Below are 23,939 nucleotides of genomic sequence, written 5' to 3'. Positions count from 1 at the left end.
GCGTCTCGGAAACCAGCAGAAAATCGAAATTGGCCGACCACGTTAAATTTAATATCCTGAGGTTGACCGAGGCGTGGGAGGCAGCGGCCCAAAACTCTTCCTCTCGGCAGAAGGCCAACGAGAGGTTGCGATCGCGCCAGTCACGCACACATGCGTGGAAGCCAGGCGATCAAGCCTGGCTGCACTGCCCTCAAGTGCCGTTGGCGACCTCGGCGAAATTGTTGCGGCCTTGGAGGGGCCCTGTGGTTATTGTGAAGGTTATGCGGCCGCAGTGCATTCGTATCCAGTGGGGGAAACGCCGCTGATACGTACACCCCTCGCGTCTGAAGCCGTTTGTGGCGCCGCGCGTCCCTCCACCACATTACACGGGCCGAGCATGTGATGTATCCGCTGACTCCCGGACGGCGTCTTCATCGCCTGCCCCGGATGCTTCGCTAACTGTTCCACCTTTAGGCGCCTCAAGAGTGACGGCTTCCAGTGCGCCTGCGCCACCCGGTGGGGACGGAGTTTGCCCTCCCGGGGTGATGGAAGACGGTGCACCTGCACAGCCGGTGCCCACTGCCGGGCCGACCGGGCCCTCCCCCTATGATGGACCCGCAAAACGGACTCGCGCCAAAACGCGCCGCTTGTTGTAATAATGGTTCTTGTTACTCTTGTTGTTCACTGTTAAGTTTTCTTGCTGCGTTTATGGGGGGGGGGGGTACAATGTGTATGTGTATATAGTGTAATTTTGCATAGGTGGGTTGGGTTTTTTATTGGGGTGTTCGTTCTTATGAGGCACGCACGGGTGGGGGTTTGTTGTGTTTATTATTCGAGTATTGTTGCAGCCGGGACGGCTGCGGGTTATACGGGAGGGGGTGATGTAGGGGTGCTATGGGGAATAAACACATGGCACGGGAAGGTGTGGTTCACCCACACCTTGGTGGCTACAACAACGTCCGCTAAGGCTCCACCCCCTGTGGGTATAAAGTGCGGGGAGCCAGGGAGCTCGGGGCAGAGAGTGTTGGGCCCGAGGCTGAAGCAACCAGTGAAGAAGGCCAGCTAGGTGAGACCCTGGAACTCCTGTGACCGCTGCCCTTTTCAGGGCCGGCACAGCAAGCCAGTGGTGCGGCCCCAGAGCCCCAGAGCCAGAGTCCTTCTAAGGGCCGGTCTGATCGGCGGGGTGCCGAGATCTGTGCCTAACCAGGGCCAGATCTGATAGCCTCCCTTAGAGCCCTACCAGGAGGAACTGGGAGCCTAGAGCTTAGGCTAGAGAGCCTGGGGTGTGTTCCTGAGTTATACGGGTGAAGGGGCCGCTACCCCTTCTAGTGTAACCCTTAAGGTTTAATTAAATAGTGCTGCCTCTACTCTGCCGTCTCCGTGTCCTGGAACCCACTACACATGTGTAGTGACTGTACTTGTCACTGTGTGGTGCCGAGACTTGTGAAGTCATGGCCGGTAATGTTGTCATTGCGGGCAGTCCTAATTGGGGCTGCAGTAGCGGTGGTTGGGTGAGCGCTGGTGAGCGCGGAGGCACCGCGAGCGGTGCCGGCTCCCGGTGAGGGAGCGAGAGGGAGCATCAACCAGCCAAGGTTACTCTGGGGCATGACACTCTGGTTGTGACCTGTTGTCACGTGACCGGACGATACTGGAGGGGGGACACCGGTGGATGGGGGACGAGGGGTGGTTACGTGGTCCGGGAGAGCTCTCGGGAACATTCGAGAAGGGGCCCAAGGAGCCTGGAAGGTGGGCGGGGCTAAGGGTGGAGCCTGGAAGGTGGGCGAGGCTAAGGGCGGAGCCAGCCCCAGCCCGGGAAAAAAAAACGACAGCTCCGTGAGGAGCTCGTGGTTCTTCAAGTGTTGGTGTTCGAAGATCCACGTCAGGAAGAAGCCTCTAGCCACGCGGTCCGGGACCCAGCTTGTGGTCCGGACCGGGATAGCGAACCGTGTCTAGTTCTGCCGTAGCGTGGTTAGATGGGCATTCGAGACCCGAGTGTAGGTTATGTTCGTGCTGTTGTGTTGAATAGTTTTGTTAACGTCTGCGACTCAGTTGGACTCACAACACATGGTTAATTTTACGAGCCTTTGGCAATCTGTTTAAAGGTCAAACGTTAAATAATATACGTATACGGAATAAAATGCTCAATCAACAAAATATATCCTAAATATAAAAATCCCGCACTGGGAATTAACAATTTGAGCTAAAATCCCGTAAACCGGAAGGGTACCAAAATGCCCGGAAGTGGAGCCGGATTTCCATTCTGCAGCTCCCAATTCCTGCCGAGCGAATTAAGCTCCCAAGAGGGTGCCTAATTCCCAAAAATGGGCTCTGGCATTCCCTATAACCCCACCCCCAAACTCCAAAGCCTATCCCCAAATCCCAACCCGTAACCCCTAAACCATAACTAACCTCTAACCCCAAACCTACCCCCCTAAAACCCTAAACCCCAACCCCTAACCTTAACACCTAACCCTAGCCCTTAACCCCTAACCCAACCTCTATCCACAAATCAACCCCTATACCCAACCCTACCCCCTAACCTAACAAACTCTAAACCCCAACCCCTAAACCACTAGCCCTTAACTTTAACCCCTTAACCATAACCCCTAACCCCCTAACATTAACCCCTACACTATTAACCCCGGACGATAACCCTGAACTCTAACCCATTACTCTAACCCTTAAAATACATTTTTTCTAATATTGGCCAAATTTTCATTGCGTGTGATTTTTCAAATACATTCCTCCATATCCTTTAGGAATACTCTATATAATTTACTTAGTGAAATTTTTTGGCAAAAAAGACACGTTCGTATGTGGATTTATTTCACACAAAAATCATACATTTGATAAACTCCCCAGTTTTTATTTGATATATAGCCTAATAAAACAAAAGGTGTACGGAGGTATTTACTTCTCATTGAACATGTACACTTAAAATGTGGCAAATTTTGTCGAAAAAGGGCATTTACTAAACATTTTTTTAGTGTTACATGTCTAGTGAGTTCAACTGAGTCGCAGACGTACTCTTGGAGGTAACACATTTATCTAACACTAACACACGGGGTTAATTGCCCCTTAACAGATAACATCCTGTGGTGGTGACCACCAGGCAAACTACACTAATCAGAACGTAGCTAGCTACAATGGACCGGACCAAAGCTCGGGTCCAGGTCGACGTGTTGGAGACTCGGTAGAACGTAGGGCGTAGACAAAGGCTTCAAGATGAACGCCGGTCCCTCTGGGGGACTCGGCTTATATCCTCTGCGGTGTGGCCAGCTCCACCCTTGGCCACGACCACCTTCCAGAATCCTCTAACAGGATCTGGACCCGGACCACGTGACCACCCCTAGCCCCCTCTTAGGGCCCCTTTGTAGACTTAACCGGTCACGTCCTCTCGGGTCAACCAGTGCCATGGTCTTTAGTAACCCCGGCACACCCACACCCTATCCTATAGGGCTGCCACTGCACGCCAAGCGTGGTGCCACCTCGCGCTAGCAACCAGCACTCACCGAGCCCCTCTAGGGCCGGTACTACACCCACATCATAGTGGTGTCCGCGCGCCGTGCCTCTCTAGGGCTGGCACAGCACAGCGACATCCCGCAATGTCACTACACTTGCAAATGTACAATATTTATTACTAGCATCTTTGCCCATCCTAGGACAGAATCTATAATATTTACGAAAAAATTGAGCAGAGTATAATTGTATCTTGTTTAAATTTAATGGCAGTGAATCTTGCACAAAAGTATGCCATCAAACACTGCACTGCAGTTCACTGTAGCACTGTATTAATGGCAATGATTCTTGCACAAAACTATGTTATAAAACACCTAACTGCATGTCATTTTAGCACTGTATATAACTGACCTTCAATTTATATTCTTGGTTCTTTTGGTAAAGTCACGTAGAAGGGAAACAATAAAATAATAAAAATATAAAACAATAAAATTCTCACGTTTCGACTGCAACACAAGCAATCATCAGGTGTGAAAACCACTTATTTCAAATTTTCTTGTTGTGGTTTTCACACCTGATGATGATTGCTTGTGTTGCAGTCGATACGTCGTGATAATTATATTGTTTTATATTTTTATAATTTTGTTTCCCTTCTACGTGACTTTACCGAAAGAACCAAGAATATGAATCCCTGCAGTCACGAAGGCTTTAAATAAAAATTTGACCTTCAATTTGTTCAAATTCACTGCGCTGATACTTTATTCTCTTCTGCTTTCGGTTGCTGTGTTTGAAATAAATAGATCGATACAATATCTGCAAAATCACCAAGAAATGTCTCCAAGAAGGGGCAATTTGTGCCTAAACAAATTCAATTACTTTAGGTGCAGGACTCTGAGACTACTTATGGTGTACTGTAGCTCACTGGAGTAGCAAACAATTTGAATAGGAGGCAATGGTGGCAAAACAGCAGAGAAATGTATATTTTAGCATAATTTGCAAGCCTAAAGTTGACTTTGCTTTCATTTGACGTGGCGAAGAAATAAATGAAGGCAGAAAATGTAGTGGGATGTAGCGTGGAATTGTCTGGTAAGCTCTAGATAAAGAGGGGAGAATAGACGTTAAAAAATGTAATTTGTGCCTAAACAAACTTTCATTTCCGCTCCACGTTTCTCCTTGCGGAATGACGTCAGTAGTTAACGATTATAAATTAGCATGCATGTAATGGCGGGGAATAATGGGAAAAAAATGTCATAAAACACCATACTGCATGTAACTGTAGCACTGTATTAATGTGAGTTAATATATATAGCTCAGTGGGCCTTACCTGGTAAAATAGAATATAAAAATACAAAACACTTCAGTTAGTATTTTTATTAAAACGCAATCGTCTGCACTGTGAGAAAAATTAATTGTTAACGTGTTGTTCAGCAGTTGTTCTTATAATACAGACTTGGCCCTGTCATTGGAATGTGAAATTATCACCATTGGCTTGGAGAGTGTGTATGTATTAGCTACTCATGAACAGGATTTAACCCCTGAAGTTTGCTAAAGGCTAGAGGGAAGATATTTGTCTTTGTGACAGTGTGTGTGTGTTTCTGTGTATGTCTCTTTATACTGTGAGGTCGCGAGGATGAATCTCTCTCCGTCCATCGAGGTCCATGATGGCCATGGCTCTGCTGAGTAGGAAAACGCCGAGCTGGCGGCGTCGGCTCAGGGGCCATCCACTCACGAGGCCCGGCACTGAGCCACGTCGCTCGTTACACAAGGAGCCCACGCCTACACATGGCACGGACACACAGACATACACACAAAGATATGCACACTTACATAGAGATATACACACTCACAAAGATACACAAAGATATGCACACTTACATAGAGATGTACAGAGATATACACACAGAGATACAAAGATATACACACTCATATAGAGATACACAGATTACACACTCACACCGATACACAGATATACACACTCATATAGGGATACACAGATATATACACACTCACAAATACACATATATACACACTCACACAGAGATATACAAACTCACAGAGATACAGAGATATACACACTCACATATAGATACAGAGATATACACTGACAGAGTTACACAGAGAAAAACACTCACATAGAGATACAGAGACATGGCCATATAGATATTTACACAGCCTCACAGACAAATATAAATTTCCCCCCTATAGACTTAACATACTGTTGGGGCAAGTAGCTCCCCAGTGGCAATGTTTACATAGCACCAGGTACTCATGTGAGGTTGAGCCGGCCTCGGGGAGGCCCAGAACCGGTTCAGATAATCGTCACTGGTGTTGGCCGTGAGCAGGAATCGAACTCAGGTCGCCAGGCTCGTAGCCCAGCACGCTAACCACTGCACTACAAATGCAATCACATAGACACGGAGCCATAGGCCATGTGGCCAGATGACGAACGTGTCATCTACATACCTCTTCCACAAGGATGGACGTAGAGTGGGGATGCCTGGATGGCATCTGTCTCAAATTTTTCCATGAAAACATTGGCTAATTTCTCTCACATTAACATAGCCACCTCCGCGTGCTCGTCGTGGAGGTCGTCCTCCGATCTTACATTAACATGCTAATTTCTCACATTAACATCAATAGCCCCGCCCACTTCGTTTATGACCCTTGGGCTACACCCATTAAAAAACCTTTAAAACAGTCTACCTCAGCAGCTTTCCTCTCTTTTTTCAGCCTGATGACGACCGCTTGCGTTGCGATCGAAACGTCGTAGTTTTTTGTTAATTGTGTATTATTTTCTTTGAACCTATCTATGTGACTTTACCGAAAGACCCAAAGAATATGAACACCAAATAAATATTCAATACTCCCAAATACAACTGTTGGCAGTGGCAGAACACGCGTGCCAACAATTGATTTTGAAAATGTTGAAGTTCTGTGCAAAACTTGGGACTACTGCCCAAGACTAATTAAGGCATCTATATAAATTGGGAGATACAAATTATTTTAACCGTTCAGATAGCTACAGGTTTAGTGCCTATACAGTTCACCACTCGTCTATACCGATTAACTGTGAGCAGACAATAACAGGTACTGTGATTTCTATGCACACAAACAACAGCATGTACAAGAACAATGTGAACGCATAATGTGCATGTAAAATAACACGTAGGTTTTCGCGACCAATATTATTCATAATAAAGGTTTTTGGGTTAGATCGTGTTATTTATAAATGTGTCGTAACCCTCCACCACCCAACACGGCCAATCAGCAAAAAAAGTGTCACGTTGACAAAAGACAATAATTCACTACTTTAGCCCACCGGTGTGTTGAAGAGTGAATCCAAAACATTTACAGTTTGAGTACGACGTTTCGCTGGTAAATACATCCAGCATCATCGGGCAATTCGCCAGAATGGTAAAGCCCTCGCTTGCTCCCGGTTTTAAATAGAGCAGCAGGGTGACGTCATCATTTAACTCATATCAGGTGCAGTGATTAGAAGCGGAGGGGAGGGTATTGTAATTACATAATCGATTAGTAATCAGTCAATGGTTATGATTAGTAATGAGTTGTAGATTAGTAACTAGTTGTAATGTGTGTTAGTGATTATCTGCTATGTTAGTAATCCGTTAATTAGTATGTGTTTCCCCTATAAGGAATTGTAATGTGCATTCATATTCTTAGCTCCCTCGGCAAAGTCACGCTGAAGGGAAACAACAAAACAAATATATATTTTATTATTCTATTGCTTCCCCCCAACGCGACCCCACCGAAAGAGCCAAGAACATGAATTACTGCAGTCATGAAAGCTTTAAATCAAAATGTAATGTGTATTATTTAATAATACGCTTCCAGGCCGCACTAAGCCTGTAGCTGTCAGAGCGATTAAAGTTATTTTTATACCTCTCAATTTCAATGGATTCTCTAATTAGTCTATGCCAGTCATAATTAGTTTTACACAACACTGCAACATTATCAAAATCAATTGAGTGTCCTTGTTGACAAGCATGTTCTGCCACTGCCGACAGTTGTGTTTGAGATAATTTAATATTTCTCTGATGTTCTTTTAGTCTTACGCTGATGTTACGTCCCGTCTGTCCAATATAGCATCTGCCACATAAACAATTAATCCGATATACACCTTCTGTTGATAATTTAGGTAATGCGTCTTTAGTGCAAGATACTAGTTTTTGAATTTTGTGTACTGTACCAAATCTTACTGTAATGTTTTGCTTTTGCAAAACACGGGCTAATTTGTCAGTTACTCCTGAGATATATGGAATTTTTATTGTTTTAACAATCTGATCGCTTTCAGCAGTATTGCTTTGCGATCGTGATTTGGCATTCAGTGCTCTGTTAATTTGAGCATTATTGTAGCCATTCTGTCGTAGTGCGTCTTTAACGTGTTTGATCTCTCTCACTAGACTCTCACCATCTGACACCGTTTTAGCCCGATGTATGAGAGGATTTCTGAATGTCAGATGATGCATTCATTAATCCCCCCCCCCCTCGTTATGGCTTTCGCACCTGAGGGGCACACAAGTAACATCAGATTTATCCCTCTATTTACGAATGAAAAAGGAGGATTTTTCCACAAATCTGGCTGATGATGTTAGTTGTAATTACTGCCAAAACGTCATACTCAAATTGTAAATGTTGTGTATTTACTCTCCAACACACTGGTGTGCTGTACTAGTAACAAATTGACATGTTCTGTTCACGTGACAACCCTTGCTAATTGGCTGTGTCGGGTGGTGGCGAGTTCACCAACACATTTATATTTACACGATCTAACCCAACAATCCTCTATTATAGGCATAGACACTCACAAAGACATACCAAGATCTCCAAATAGCCTTAAAGTCCACTTCGAGTGAGGGATAGAGTGTAAGCGGGAGGGATAGAGTGTGATTGGTAGGGGTAGAGTGTGAGTGGCCTTCATAGGTGCCCATTAACAGCACTTGCCCCTACAGTTTGTTAAAGCTATATGGGGGATCTTTGTGTGAGTGGTAGGGGTAGAGTGTGAGTGGTAGGGGCAGAGTGTGAGTGGTAGGGGTAGAGAGTGGTAGGGGTAGCGTGAGAGTGCGAGGGGTCTAACCTAATGCGTCAATGATGCATGACTCCCGAGTGAGTGACTCAGCAGAGGTGGAGGAGTGGAAACAGGGGATGTAGATGACTCCGCGTCCCGCTTCCCAGACGGACAAAACGCGGGCAACCTTCTGGCTCGGCTGGGCACACGGAAACACACACAGGGACAGACAAACCCAGAGACAGAGACAATCACATACATATACACATATGTTTGTGTAAACATCACCACTGGGGAGACAAAGGCGACCAGGCATGGTGCTGGCCACCCACCCCATCGTATACCATTCTGACCTTCATAGGTGTTTACAAACAGCACTTGCCACAACAGTCTGTTAAGGCTATATGGGGGATCTTTATATTTGTGGCGAGTGTACCTCTATATGTGGTGAGTGGCTTGCCTGGCATCTGGCCTGGCACAGGCATCATGGTGACATCACCGCCACTTAGTGGCGAATTGCATCTGTTGTTGTTGGTGAGTGTACCTGTGTCTGTGGTGAATGGCGGTGAGTGTATCTGTGGTGAGTGACAGTGTGGTGAGTGTACCTGTATGTGTGGCGAGTGGAGGTGAGCCATTGCCTCCTGGAGATGATGAAACGGGCGATTTCCTGAACCTTTTCCAATGTAGAAGATAGAACTCACGAAGATACGGAACTGCTCACCACCTTGCTCACCACCTTCACCTGGATCCATAAGTTTGCTGCTGACCAAGTATAACAACAACATTAGCCGTCGTTTGCCATTTAGTGGCGGTAACATCACCACGGCGCCTGTGCCAGGCTAGGTGCAATTTGAAGCCGTCATGTGAAGTGTGGAAGGCTCGCTGCTGGCAGGTCAGGGGGCAGACCCAGGTTCCAAAGGTTGATCACTGTGCCAGGCTAGGTGTGGGAGGTCACATACATACGTGCATGAGGTCACGGGACAGACCCCTGCACAATGGGTTGACTTACTGAGATGACTGGCAGATGCACCACCTGTGCCCCCTACTGTGGCAATTTCCTTAGCCGCCCGGCACTCTGTTCGTTGTTATGAGCGTCGCTCCTCTGCCCTCCACTATTGTTAAGAGGGTGACTGCCTTCAACTGCCCAGTCGCCTCAAGGTGCACCTAGCCTGGCACTGCCCAGTAGCATCCTTCAAAAGCCGCCTCCTCCGCAGAGACCGATCTTGACACCACATCCTCCTGTACCACATCAGCTCCATCTCTTGTCTAGCCCATGCCGCTCACCCACTCATCTCTGATTAGTATGGTTGGCTACGTAAGGTGTGAAAGAAGTTCAGGCTGACCAACCCACCCACTCGTCCACCAACTCGTCTACCCACTTACCCAACCCACCCACTCATCCACCAACCCACCCACTAACCTACTCACCCATCAGTCCATCTTTTCTCCAGGCCGTGCTACATCTATTAGCCCCTCTACTTCTTTGGTTCTTTCGGTAAAGTCACGTAGAATGAGAATAAAATAATAAATTGATAAAATAAAATAACACACTAAAATTCTCACGACGTTTCGGCCACAACACAAGCGGCCTTCATCAGGTGAAGGGACGAGACTGTCTGGAGGACAGCGCTGGAGCGAACAAAGCCACGCTCAGATCGCGACCTTTAAGCTGTGTGAGAAGAAACAAAGCGCCTTGACAAAGGAATTAGCATAGAATATAGCATTGAAATAGCTGGGTGATTAGCTTGTGACTGGTCACAGAAATGGCTATGTTAAAGTTAAAGCATACACATCCACAGAGGCACCCCTTGACAAAGGAATTAGCATAGAATTTAGCATTGAAATAACTGAGTGATTAGCTTGTGACTGGTCACAGAAATGGCTATGTTGAAGTCAAAGCCTACACATCTGAGCTATTCACAGTAACTGGGTATACACTACACTATATAATGAATACTATATAGTGAACCAATAAAAAACTAAAATATAAATTACCTCAATGTTATCAATAAACTCTATATATTCTCCAATCAGCTAAGCTACCAACAATAAGTCGTTATATATCACAATGCTATATGGCGAAAAAATGGGTGGATTCTTACCCTCAACTTTAGCACCACAGATAGCTACGAGCCCCATTCAGACGGACGAGTTCATCCATGGTCAGAACGGAGGAGGGGGAGAGAGACAGCTGCGAGGCGCTGTTATACTCCATGTTGTAAACCATACCATTAACCGTGGTGTGAGAGGTATTAAGAGTCAATGCCAGCAAAAGAGCTGCAGTCTGAAGGTCATCGTAAAATACAATTAAGAACCGAAATGGTTTAAAACATCTTTCCAATGGTTACTAAGCCAGAATCCATCTTCTCGGTTGAAATTGTCTCTGTGCTTGTATATGTGAATGGTCTCATGAACGAATCTCTCATGGTAGCCGGTTGGTTTGCAAAGAACCTCCGTCTTGGAGAAGTCAATGTCATGTGAGCCCACTGAATTATAACAGTGATCTGCCACGGCAGAGGAGTTCGTTCTACCGTGTTTCAAGTCTGCTTTATGTTCGCGGATGCGGTCCGAGATATGTCGTTTGGTTTCTCCAATGTAGCTACTACCACAGAGGCACTTTAGTTTGTAAACGCCCAGGTACTGTATGTCTGGAACAGCATCTTTTACAGATGGAACCAGATCACGGATTTTATGTACTGTGTTGAATCGGATCTGGATCTTGTGTTTATTCAGGATTTTGGAGATCTTTTTAGTGACCCCTGCAATGTAGGGTAAGGTGATGGTTTTGAGTGGCTCCACAAGAGGATCCTTCTTCATGACTGGAGTGATGGCTTTGCGGATTGTGTAGTCGGAGTAACCATTAGCCCTGAGAGCCTGGTGTACGTGCTTGAGTTCACTGGTAATGTGTTCCTGGTCGGAAATGCATTGGGCTCTATGGTATAGAGTCTTGATGAGGGAGTTCTTCTGGGATGGATGGTGGTGGGAATCCGGTTTCAAGTAAGCATCTGTATGGGTAGCTTTCCTGTAGACAGAATGGCTCATTGAACCATCATGTCTCCTTTTAATTAAGACATACAAAAAGGGTAGTTTTCCATCTTTTTCGACCTCCATGGTAAATCTGATGGCTGGGTGTATGGAATTGATGTGGTCGCGGAATTGGTCTAGAGCAGGCTGGCCATGTGGCCAGATGACAAAAGTGTCATCCACGTACCTCTTCCATAAGGTCGGGCGTAGAGTGGCAGTGTGGATGGCGTCAGTTTCAAATTTTTCCATGAATATGTTGGCTACAACCGGAGATAGGGGGGAGCCCATTGGGGTGCCCTCAGTTTGTTTGTAGAAAGTTTCATTCCAGGTGAAGTATGTGTTGGTTAAGCAATGTCTCACCAGGGGGGGGGTACATCAGTATGCAGTCCTTGATGAACCAGGTCTTCAATGATAGCGATGGTGTCAGGTACCGGGACTTTGGTGAACAAGGACACCACATCAAAACTGACAAGCAGGTCGTCTGGGGACAGAGAAATGCCTTTGATTGTCGATACCAGATGAGTAGAATTTAGTACCGCAGAGGTGGTTTTTCCAGTGAAAGGTCGCAGTATATCAGCAAGAAAACGTGCCAGTTTATAGGTGGGGGAGTTGATAGTAGACGATGGGACGAAGGGGTGTATCTTCTTTGTGTATCTTTGGAAGGCCATATAATCTTGGTGGTCTGGCAGCAGAGGGTTTCAACGAGAACTGTTTGGTCTGATCAATTAATGCTGTTGAATCAGAGATGATTTTGTTCGTTTTGGTAACCAGGCTGTTGGTGGGATCTCTTTTTATTTGTGTATAGCTGCCATCGTTGAGTAGTTCTTGAATTTTGTTATTATATTCTGTTTTGTCCATGATGACAGTGGCATTGCCCTTGTCGGCTGAGAGGACGACAATATCATCTCTCTTTTTTAATTGAGATAATTCAAAGCGTTCATCTTTGCTGATGTTGCTAGGTGGCAACTTAGCGTTTTTGAGGGTTGCAGCGATTTCAGATCTTGCTACGTCTGCAGAGATGTGACTCAAGCCCTTGAGTGCAACGTTTAATGGGCAATGATATCATTAACCGGTATATGTCTTGTGTTGTGGCCGAAACGTCGTGAGAATTTTAGTGTTATTTTATTTTATCAATTTATTATTTTATTCTCATTCTACGTGACTTTACCGAAAGAACCAAAGAAGATGAATCCTTGCAGTCACGAAAGCGTTAAATCGAAAAAGCCCCTCTACTCTCGCCAAATAGATGCTGGTTTAATTGCCAAAAAACTACAGAAAGCATTCAAAGACAAAACCCCCCGTGTATAGCTTCAACAGACTGTTGGAGCAAGTGCTGCTGAGTAGCAATTATAAAGGCTGGCACGGCACGTGAGGTGGATGGCCAGCACCACGCCCGGCCGTCTTTGTCTCCCCAATGGCGATTTTAAACATCACACCAGGTACTCATTTAAGGCTGAGTCGACCTAGGAGATGCCCAGGGACCGGTTAAATTAGTCGCCACTGTTTTTGTTCAGAAGCAGGAATTTAACTTGGGTTTCCAGTTTCGTATCGCACTGCACTAATCACTACGCCACCGTTCCCACACACAAAGTATAAAACAGAGACAGACACGGACACACAGAGATTCTACAGCTACTGTTGGTGCTACTGATGCTGCTGCTGATGATGTTGATGATAATGCTGTTGCTACTGATAATTCTGCTGATGAGGCTACTGATGCTGCTGCGGATGATGCTGATGCTGCTGTTGCTTACCGCGGGTCAAGCAGGAGGTAGTTGAAGCAGTTCTTGATGCACCGAGCCCTCCCCCTGCTCCTCCATCTGCCCCTCGGCCTGGGTCGCGAGATTAGGGTCCAGGAGTCGAATTGGGACTTCATGAGCTCCTCATCCGCGGAGCAGTCGGGAATCAGGCCAGTCAACAGGGCCCGACGCAGCTCCAGGCTGTAGCACACTGGCATCATCAACAGCATCATTATCAATCATCACCCATCATCATCAATAACCCATCATCATAAACCATCCATCACCAAACAAATCATCTTCAATAGCAGCAACATGATCAGCAGCATCAGCAGCAATATCATCAGCACCATAAGCATCACACAAATGTTAGTGTGTGAGTGTTAGTGATAATGTACATTTACAATGTGGATTTGTATAGCGTCCAAATTTCGACCACATCTCAAGACGCTGTCGGTCATAGGTCTCTCTGTGAGCCTGTGTGTCTGTGTAAGCATGTTTCTGTAGGGAGCGGTGACGCAGTGGTTAGTGCGTTGCGCTACAAACCCGGCGATCCGAGTTCAAGTCCCGGTCAACAGCCAATAGTGATGAAAACTATCTGAACTGGTCCTGGGCCTCCCCTAAGTCGACTCATCCTGAAATAAGTACCTGGTGCGGTGTGTAAACATCACTACTGAGACGACAAAAGCGGCCGGCCGGGCATGGGGCTGGCAAACCCACCCCCTCTCGGTGTGCAGTGCCAGCCTTCAAAACTGCTACTCGCTAACAGCATTTGCCCAACAATCTGTAAAAGCTATATGGGTGATCTTTGTCTCCGTGTGAACTAATGGGTGTCAGAGTGTAAGTCTCTGTATCCGCGGCACGTGGTGGGTGGCACATACGTATGTGCCCACCTGTGAGCGAGGGTGGCGTGGCGGCTGGGGCTAGGCTCTGGGAGTCCGACGCTGATGCCACCACGCGCATGAGCAGGAGTCTCTGCATGAGTCCACGGGTGCTGCTTACGACTGGAGCTGCCCTGACGCCCAGAGCGTTGAGCGCCCCACGCAACTCCATATCGGGCAGGGACAGCACCCACAGTGGCACAGAACAACCCACTTCACGCCCACCACCACCATCACCACTAAAACGGCGACTATCACAATGATCAACACCATCATCATGATGATCACAATCATTAACACCATCGCCAAAGCCACTACTTTGAAATTCACCATCATCAACATCTTGACATACAGCATGATCATCACCATTGCTGTCACCATCGCTAATACCACCACCGTGCATGTTATCATCAACACCATCAACACCACGACCAACACCGCAATAATCGACATCATCACCACCACCACTCTGACCATCACCAACATCAGCACCACAACCCAGGCTTGACACTTCACTCTCTGTCCAAGACAAGGTTACTTGAACGTCCTGATCTTTGAGTTCCGTGTCTAAGCAGACACTTGAGTTTTGTCCGAATGTCTGTGTAGTATTGTCCAAGTCCAACAATGGATCTAGCGTCTTTTCGGACGAGTCAGACACATCACTAAACCAAGACAAGGTACATTGAATGTCCTGATCGTGGAGTTCCGTGTCTAAATAGATACTTGAGTCTTGTCCGAGTGTCCGTGTAGCACTGTCCGAGTCGTCTAAATAGTATGTCTTCTCAGACGAGTCAGACACATCTCTAGACCAAGACAAGGTACATTGAATGTCCTGATCGTGGAGTTCCGTGTCTAAATAGACACTCGAGTCTTGTCCTAGTGTCTGTGTAGCACTGTCCAAGTCCAACAATGGACCTAGCGTCTTCTGAGACAAGCCAGATACATCGCTAAACAAAGACAAGGTACACTGAATGTCCTGGTCTTTGAGTTCTGGGTCGAGGTAGACACTTGAGTTTTGTCCGAGTGTCCAATGGGATGTGTCCGAGTCCTCTAAACAGTTTAAAGTGCTCTTGGACAACGAGGCTGTGTCTTCTCTCGTGCTGAAGTTAGGAGGTCCAGCATCATGATCATCACCATGATCATTGGAATCATCATGATCATCATCAGCATTGTCATAGTCATCATCTTCACCTTGTCCACAGATTTCTTGAGGATCATCTCCAATCACATCATCATCAACATCATCTCGAACAATGCAGTGGACATTAACACAATCTCCAACATCATAATCATCACGGTCAGGAAACTGATCTTGATCACAAATGTATTTAGTATCACCATCATCAGCATCACTGTTACTCCGGTAAGGGTTTGGGGGTTCGGAATGGTGATGCGGTGATGGTGCACAGGTCACCCACAAAGTTTGTTCTTCACAAACACCATCACCACCATCTCTACCAACACCATCATCATCGCCTCCATCACCACAGACATCCACATCTACACCACAGCTATTGTGAACAGAACCAACAGGACTGTTGTATCCACAACCATCATCACTACGACCATATTCACCAAAACGACTATCATGACCACCACCATCAGGATCAACACCACCATGATTACCACCACCATTTCCAAATCTCATTGTATCCTCAGAGTGGCAATCATGGTTTAGCAAAAGCGTTTGAGTAACATCTTCATCATCATCATCACCACCATCATCACCACCTCGCGCTCCCATCTTTGTTGATGCCATCAACCTTAGACGGAACATCTCCATCATCACCATCACCTCATGGCCATCACCACCATCGCCACCACCATCACCACGACTCCTGTGGCGTAAGCGGGGGGTGCGAGTGGGAAGAGGGGGCGTGGAGTCAAACTGAGAGAAGAGAGACTCAGACCCACAAGCCAGCTGAAGATGATCATCATGATGACAATGATCAACATCATGATCCTGCTGGTGTTGATTATTATAATCCTGGAGATGCTGTTGCTGCTGATTCTGCTGATGCTGATCGTGATGATTCTGTTGCTTTTTCTCTACTGCATTCCGCTTTCTCCGGATCGTGACAAAGCTTCGTAAATGCTCGGGGATGATGGGGAAAGCTGGCGGTGTCTTTTCCTCCGTCATCTCCTCCTTCTCCACCCCGGCCTCCATCCCCACGAGCTGGGAATAGTTGTCTGTCGTGTCCCCTAGAGATATAACGCACACAGGTTGGGAATGGCTGCTCCACAACATTGCTTTACAGTGAGCTTGGCAGAATTCAATATAAAGGCAGACCTCACTTAGCCCGTCCACGTAGAACGCTGATTTGTTAGAGCGTTCTTTGTCCTGCAGCACTGTTTACCTAAAAAAATATCAAATAAAAAATATCTACAAATCTACAAAGCGCTGACGAGTGACAACAGGGAGCAGCGCTCACCAGGGACACGTACCCGCCCCCATCATTCGCTTAGCCAATGAGCGACGGACGCTCTGAAACATCCCCCCCCCCCCCCAGCGATTCGATTATCACGATTCGTACTCAATCACATTTCAAAAATGTATCTGTTTACCAATCAGGTCTGTTAATGATCCACCTGATGACGGACGCTTGTGTTGCGCCCGAAACGTCGTGATTTATTTTATTTTATACCTACGTGACTTTAGCGAAAGAACCAAAGAGTAAAGAACTCCATAATACAAGGGTTTTTTAGGTTAGATCGCGTAAATATATAAATGTGTCGTTAAGCCCGCCACCACCCGACTGCCAATTTAGTAAGGTTTGTCACGTAAACAGAACATGCCAATTAATTACTAGTACAGCACACTGGTGTGTTGGAGAGCCAAGCCACAACATTTAAATTCTGAGTACAATGTTTCGCCAGAAATTACAACTAGCTTCATCAGGCGACAGACAGATTTGTGATCCGGTGTGCTGTACTAGTAATGAATTGGCGTGTTCTGTTTACGTGACAAACCTTACTAAATTGTCTGTCGGGTGGTGGCGGGTTTAACGACACATTTATATATTTACGCGATCTAACACAAAAAACCTGTATTATGGATATTGTTTGCGAAAGTCCACGTGTTAAAACTGATCAATAACTCAATGCTTCGCTCCAGTAAGTTAACTCACTCTTCTATCACTTCTACTGTGGTTACTACAGGCAGACCTTACTTTATTGGCTTGTCTCTGCACCAGCGTTAGGCCAGAGAACATCAAAAGGCGAACAGTCCACCGAAAATGCAAAGAAACACGCTTTGATAATGTATATATTATTGGAACTGATTGGCCTACACCAGAGCTACAGCCTTCTTTATGGCCTTGTGTCTGTACCAGTATTAGACCAGAAAACAACGCCAAAAGGTGAACAGCACAAAGGCAACATCAAGGCATTGATAGCTCGGGTTGAGCAGTTATATGTATGGGGACTGTCTCTGGTGTAGGCCAATTAGTTTAAATGACAATGCATACACATGTATGCAGACTTGATGCCTTGCAATAAGGTGTCCACAATAGTTGGTGTTTGAAAATCTTAACACGTCCTGTATATGTGTTGCCGGGTAAAGCCTATTCTTTTTTCATCTCAAAGGTGCTGTTTGTTAGCGAGCGGTTGGCGATTTGGAACTTTGTGGTCTGTGCTCAGTGTTCACATTCTAATCGGCTCGCAATTCCACATTACCACGATACGGCCAGCCCATCCATAACCACACACACAAATTCAACTCGTTTAGACTGCACACAAACCGGCATTGATTTATCCGCCCTCGGTGAGTTACTGTGATTTAAGTATCCGTGCGGCGGCGCACTGTACATACAGTACGGCGCGAGTGATATAGTGAGCAGTACAGTGCGCAGTACGTACAGTCCGTCGGGGCCTGGTCACCGTTGAAGCCCGGGTCTCGCCTGCTCCCCGTCCGCTCGCTCCGAACACGCCTTACCTCATTCGCTCAATCACTCATTATATATCTTACACAGTGTTCATTCTCGCCTTTTCAAACGCAATGTTAGAGTTAATTGTGCCGAGTTTTCATCACTTCTTAATAGGTTTCATCGGCCAACTTCATTTACCACACCGACGCCAATTTTCACGTCCCTAATATTCAAGTTCCCGCCGTCCGCACCACGTGACTGGATTGGACGATACCATTCCAGATGTGCGACGAGAAAGGGGTGTAAGCTGTACCATTCCGATAAAGAGATGTGCTCTGTACTCTTTGGTTCTTTTAGTTAGTTTTATTTTATTTCTACCCACGTGACTTTACCGAAAGAACCAAAGAGTATGGATTCCTGCAGTCACGAAAGCTTCAAATCAAGATTAGATGTGCTCTGCATGCACAGGGAGTCCTCGACTAACGAACATAATTATTTCCTATGACCCGTTCGTAAGTCGAGCGGTTGGTAAGTGTTCATAGTTCATTTATTTGGTATAGCCCTGTGAGCCATTCGGCTCTTGAATCGGGTGCAACCGCAACAAAAAACATGAACAAGAAAACATCTTAAAGTGATTATGTGACTGTGCAAACAGAAAATACAGGAAAAAAATATTTAAATATTCCTGAAATAGCACCGTACACCAACGCTGTGTGCAAAAATCCCAGTGGGATGCAAGTCAAATAACAACAACAACCACAAAACAGATTAAGGCCATCAGTCTAACTCCGTACTACAATAAACAAAAACATGGCCAAAACAAAAACGTTTTCGAAATCACCAAAATAAAAGCCATAAATCCAATGTAACAGTGATCATAGGGACTGTGACTGAATTTTTTACAATAAACTATGCAAATAAAAATGTAAACACAATACGTGATAACACGTACTGTGTTTAAATGCCCATACGCTCAGTGTTATGAAATGTGTTACGGTTCAACAAAAGGAAAGCATTGTTAACGCGTAAAAAAATTGTAAATGTCCATGTAACACTCTGGTTCTTTCGGTAAAGTCACGTAGAAAGAAAATTAATAAAATAGAATACGTTTCGATTGCAACACAAGCAACTATCATCAGGTAGAACTAAATTTGAGAGAGACACAACATAGACACCACAGAGACCCAATGCCTCTGTGTCGAGGCCTTAAATAGAGAGAGGGGGGTCTGCTGGGGCAGCTGTAACACTGTAAAAATATATGTATCGTAGATAAAACAATAAAGTAACAAAGGGAAAATGTTGCTTTATTTTTACTTACCTGAAGCTGCATGAGTAACCACACATGCACACACGATGTACGCGCACACGTACACACAAGAATGACAAAGATCCCCCTTGTAGCCTTCACAGGCTGTATGAACAAATGCTGTTCGCACGCAGACGCCTATGAAAATCGACACGACACGCGAGGGAGGGGGTGAGTGGTCAGAACCACACCCGGCTGCCTTTATCTCCCCAGTGACGAAGTTAACAGACCGCGCCAGGTACTCATTTGAGGCTGAATCGACCTAGGTGAGGCCCAGGACACAATTCAGATAATCCTCACTGGTGATGGTCTGAATCGAACTCGGGAAGCGAGGATGGTGGCACAGTGCTCTAACCATTGCACTGCCGCTTCCCACTAACACCAACAGCCGCCATTCGCCACTAAGTGACGGTGACGTCACCACGGCGCATCTGCCAGGCCAGGTGCACTTTGAGGCCACGTGAAGTGTCGAAGCCTCGAAACAGACCCAGGTATCATGGGTTGGCTGACTGAGATGACCGGTAGATACATCAGTTTTACTCCCTACTGTGCCAACTTGCTGCAATTTAGCCGCCCGACGCTCCGCTAGTTGTTGTGAAAGCGTCGCTCCTCTGCCCTCCGTTGTTGCTGGAGGGCGACTGCCTCCAACGGCCCAGTAGCATCCTTCACGAGCCTGTGGTTGCCACGGCCTCGGAGCAACTCTGGAAGCACCGCGACTCCCCCTGGCCCCCATACTGAGCGCACACATGTAGTGTCCTGGCGGGGGATTGCCTGGCACAACGGGTTTTTTATCCGAAGGGTCCCGAGGAGGAAAGTCCCACGATTTCCCGGTGCCAGGAGATTGGCTGACCCTCACAGGACAGGTCCCATTGCGGTGCCCCTGAGTTGACTTAAAATTGAATGGGCGCAAAAAGGTTCACCAGGCCAGCAGCAAAGAGTCATGCACGACATCGGGAGGGGCTGGGGTGGAATATTAAGCGAGCAGAGCAGACCATGAGGTCAGGCGATCGCAGCGCCACGACCTCTCCCGGCCCCAGACCGAATACACACTAGCAGGGTGTGTATTCGCCAGCCAGGCGTCCTTCCAGATTAACCAGGATGAGTAAGAAATTAATGAGTACAGATGGATAGACAATGGGTCGCAGAAGCAACTGCCGCAACGCTCCATGTAAGGGAAGAAAAACGAGCGATAATCACAGGTAGGCGCACGATTGCCCATGCGGGATAACGTGACCCTGGGCTTTTGAAGGCAGGGGGGATAAAAAGAGGAGCCTGGGACCGTTCAGATCAGATCTTGTCTTCAACCTCTTGGCCGCCAAGACCCACCCCCTGCCGTCCTGCCTTCTCAAGCCGCTCGCAGTATCCGTGCGACGCCAACGAGTGCCGTCACGAGGCAGTGATAGGTAAAGTTATCTTTCGTCTTCCTCCATCCTACTCTCACAGCGTCCGTGCGACGCCGTGAGTTCAGCTGCGAGGTACGTGGTAGGGTGTCTGAATATCTGGGGACTTGGGCAGCCATAGGCGAGGCACTTCTCGCGAAATATTCCCTCCGGGCAGTGCGGGGTTTACGCCGACAATAAAAGTTAGTACAGAGCATTAGGCGTGGTGTCTGCGATTGCTGTGTGGGGCGACTGCGTGAGAGAACGTGCGGCGAGAGTGAACGTGGAGCCGCAGCGTGTGCGTTGAGGTAATCACTCGCGGGTGTGAGCGCGAGCGTGCTGCTGTGTGCTTTGTTAGCAATAGCTATGGTGTGTGCGGGTGTGTGGGTTAACTCCGTGCAGCTGTGATCCAGCAGTATGAGTGTCCCTAAGAGAGGGCGCTCGCGCGGGAGGCCCAATCACTCGGTCGGCGGGGGCCCGGCGGGAGCCGACCGACGTGGTAGAGGGAGCGGAATGGGAGGACGTCGCGCCCCACCTGCCTAGCAAGGGCGGTGGGGTGGACATCGGGCCCCACACCTCCTCCATAGAAGCCGATCTTGACACCACTGATACCAGTCGTCAGCAAGTCCACTCAGTTTAACACGTAGGCTTTCGCGACCAATATTATTCATAATAAAGGTTTTTGGGTTAGATCGCGTTTATTTATAAATGTGTCGTAACCCTCCACCACCCGACACGGCCAATCAGCAAAAAAAAAAGTGTCACGTTGACAAAAGACAAATAATTCACTACTTCAGCCCACCGGTATGTTGAAGAGTTAATCTACATTTACAGTTTGAGTACGACGTTTCGCTGGTAAATACATCCAGCATCATCAAGCAATTCGCCAGAATGGTAAAGCCCTCGCTTGCTCCCGGTTTTTATATAGAGCAGCAGGGTGACGTCATCACTTAACTCATATCAGGTGCAGTGATTAGAGGCGGAGGGGGGGTATTGTAATTATATAATCGATTAGTAATCAGTCATTGGTTATGATTAGTAATGAGTTGTAGATTAGTAATTCTTTAAATGTAATGTGTAATATTTAATAATACGCTTCCAGGCCGCACTAAGCCGGTAGCTGTCAGAGCGATTAAAGTTATTCTTGTTCCTCTAAATTTCAATGGATTCTCTAATTAGTCTTTGCCAGTAATAATTAGTTTTACACACCACTGCAACATTGTCAAAATCAATTGAGTGTCCTTGTTGACAAGCATGTTCTGCCACTGCCGACAGTTGTGTTTGAGATAATTTAATATTTCTCTGATGTTCTTTTAGTCTTACGCTGATGTTACGTCCCGTCTGCCCAATGTAGCAGCTGCCACATGAACAATTAATCCGATATACACCTTCTGTTGATAGTTTAGGTAATGCATCTTTAGTGCAAGATACTAGTTTTTGAATTTTGTGTACTGTACCATTTTTACTGTAATGTTTTGCTTTTGCAGAACACGGGCTAATTTGTCAGTTACTCCTGAGATGTATGTAATTTTTATTGTTTTAACAATCTGGTCGCTTTCAGTAGTATTGCTTTGCGATCGTGATTTGGCATTCAGTGCTCTGTTAATTTGAGCATTATTGTAGCCATTCTGTCGTAGTGCGTCTTTAACGTGTTTAATCTCTCTCACTAGACTCTCACCATCTGACACTGTTTTGGCCCGATGTACGAGCGTCTTGATAAGAGAGGATTTCTGAGCTGGATGATGATGTGATTCTGCATTCAGATAGGCATCAGTGTGCGTTTGCTTTCTGTAAACGCTGTGTGTTATTTTACCGTTTAGGCCATGTCCAAGCAAAATATCTAGGAATGGGAGTGTGTTATTCACCTCCATTTCCATGGTGAACTGGATGGCCGGGTTTTGTGCATTGAGATGATTTAGAAAATCATTAAGTGTATCTTTACCATGTGGCCAGACAACCAAAGTGCCATCCACATACCTAAACCAAAAGGATGGTTTTAATGTGCTCGAGGCAAGTGCTCTTATTTCAAAGTTTTCCATGTACAAATTTGCTATAGCAGGGGATAAAGGAGAACCCATTGCTGCTCCTTCCTTTTGTTTAAAGAAATCCCCTCTCCATAAGAAGTAAGTGTTATTTAAACAATGGCCAGCAAGTTTCGGAATATCTTTTTGTAAACCGGTATTCTTTACTAGTGTATCAAGTAATTTAAGCGATTCGTCCACTGGAACCTTAGTGAATAGAGAAATCACATCAAAACTTACCAGAATATCATCAGGAGTAAGTTTAATATCTTTAATCACATTCACAAGATGTTCTGATTTTTTTATGAATGAAGATGTCTTACCAATGTAGGGCTGTATTTGTTTGGTTATATATTTTGCTAATTGATATGTGGCAGAGCCAATTGTACTGACTATGGGTCGTAATGGAATGCTGATTTTATGAATCTTTGGTAGCCCATAGAGCAGTGGTTCTTAACCTGGGTTCGATCAAACCCCAGGGGTTCGGTGAGTCGATCTCAGGGGTTCGGCAGAGCCCTCGCCACGGAGGTCCGGACACACTTGAATTATTGTGTAAATTTGTGATGACACACACGGCCCGCTTGGCCATCACTGGCTGCAGATGATCATGCTACACTGCTTGGCCAATCAGCGCTGCGGGGAATTTAGTGCGTACTCAGTAGTCAACGTGTGACTGTTGTTGTCGTACGTCGTGTGATTTCTTTAATATTTTATCCATACTAACTATGTCGGGCAAAAGAAGAAAGTGGTCGGACGAATATGTACAACATGGATTCTCATGTATCACGGAACGTGATGGGAGTGAGCGTCCTATCTGCATGATTTGCAATGCCAAGTTGAGCAACTCTAGTCTTGCACCGGCAAAACTAAAGGAACACTTCTTGAAGCTGCATGGAGACGGGGAATACAAGAACACAACACTTGCTGAATTCAGGGTGAAGAGAGCCAGATTCGATGAAAGGGCCACTCTGCCTGCTCTTGGATTTGTACCTGTTAACAAACCGATCCTGACAGCATCGTACGAAGTTGCTTACCTGATCGCAAAGCAGGGCAAGCCACACACCATTGGTGAAACACTTGTGAAACCAGCTGCATTAAAGATGGCGAATCTGATACTCTGAACAGCGGCCGAAGGTAAATTATCCCAAATTCCCCTTTCAAATGACACCGTCAGTGACAGAATAGAAGACATGAGTAAAGACATCTTGGCTCAAGTAGTCGCGGATCTGATTTCAAGCCCGGCAAAATTCAGCCTTCAA

The 23,939-nt window shown here is 46.3% G+C and overlaps 1 protein-coding gene across 3 annotated transcripts; it reads right to left on the bottom strand.

The window, feature by feature from the left end:
• Positions 1-2,784: 2,784 nt before the first annotated feature.
• LOC116940400 (uncharacterized) lies at positions 2,785-18,301 on the bottom strand. Of its 3 annotated transcripts, none has more exons than XM_032950182.2 (6): positions 17,967-18,301; positions 14,121-16,310; positions 13,243-13,438; positions 9,070-9,226; positions 8,534-8,663; positions 2,785-5,214 (listed from the first exon to the last, which is right to left on the bottom strand). In XM_032950182.2, the coding sequence occupies exons 2-6, from the start codon at positions 16,273-16,275 to the stop codon at positions 5,048-5,050; spliced, it is 2,805 nt and encodes a 934-aa protein (XP_032806073.1). In that variant the 5' UTR covers positions 16,276-16,310; positions 17,967-18,301; the 3' UTR covers positions 2,785-5,047. The 3 variants fall into 3 exon arrangements, 2 of the variants coding, with proteins under 2 accessions (XP_032806073.1, XP_032806074.1); XM_032950183.2 differs by having other exon boundaries at positions 9,070-9,223; positions 17,967-18,291; XR_012941364.1 differs by lacking the exon at positions 14,121-16,310 and having other exon boundaries at positions 9,070-9,223; positions 17,967-18,288.
• Positions 18,302-23,939: the final 5,638 nt, after the last annotated feature.

This window comes from Petromyzon marinus, chromosome 9, assembly GCF_048934315.1.
Source record: "Petromyzon marinus isolate PM22_M1 ecotype Great Lakes invasive population chromosome 9, UKy_Petmar_22M1.pri1.0, whole genome shotgun sequence".
Classification (NCBI taxonomy): Eukaryota; Metazoa; Chordata; class Hyperoartia; order Petromyzontiformes; family Petromyzontidae; genus Petromyzon; species Petromyzon marinus.
This window is presented reverse-complemented; position numbering and strand designations above follow the sequence as displayed.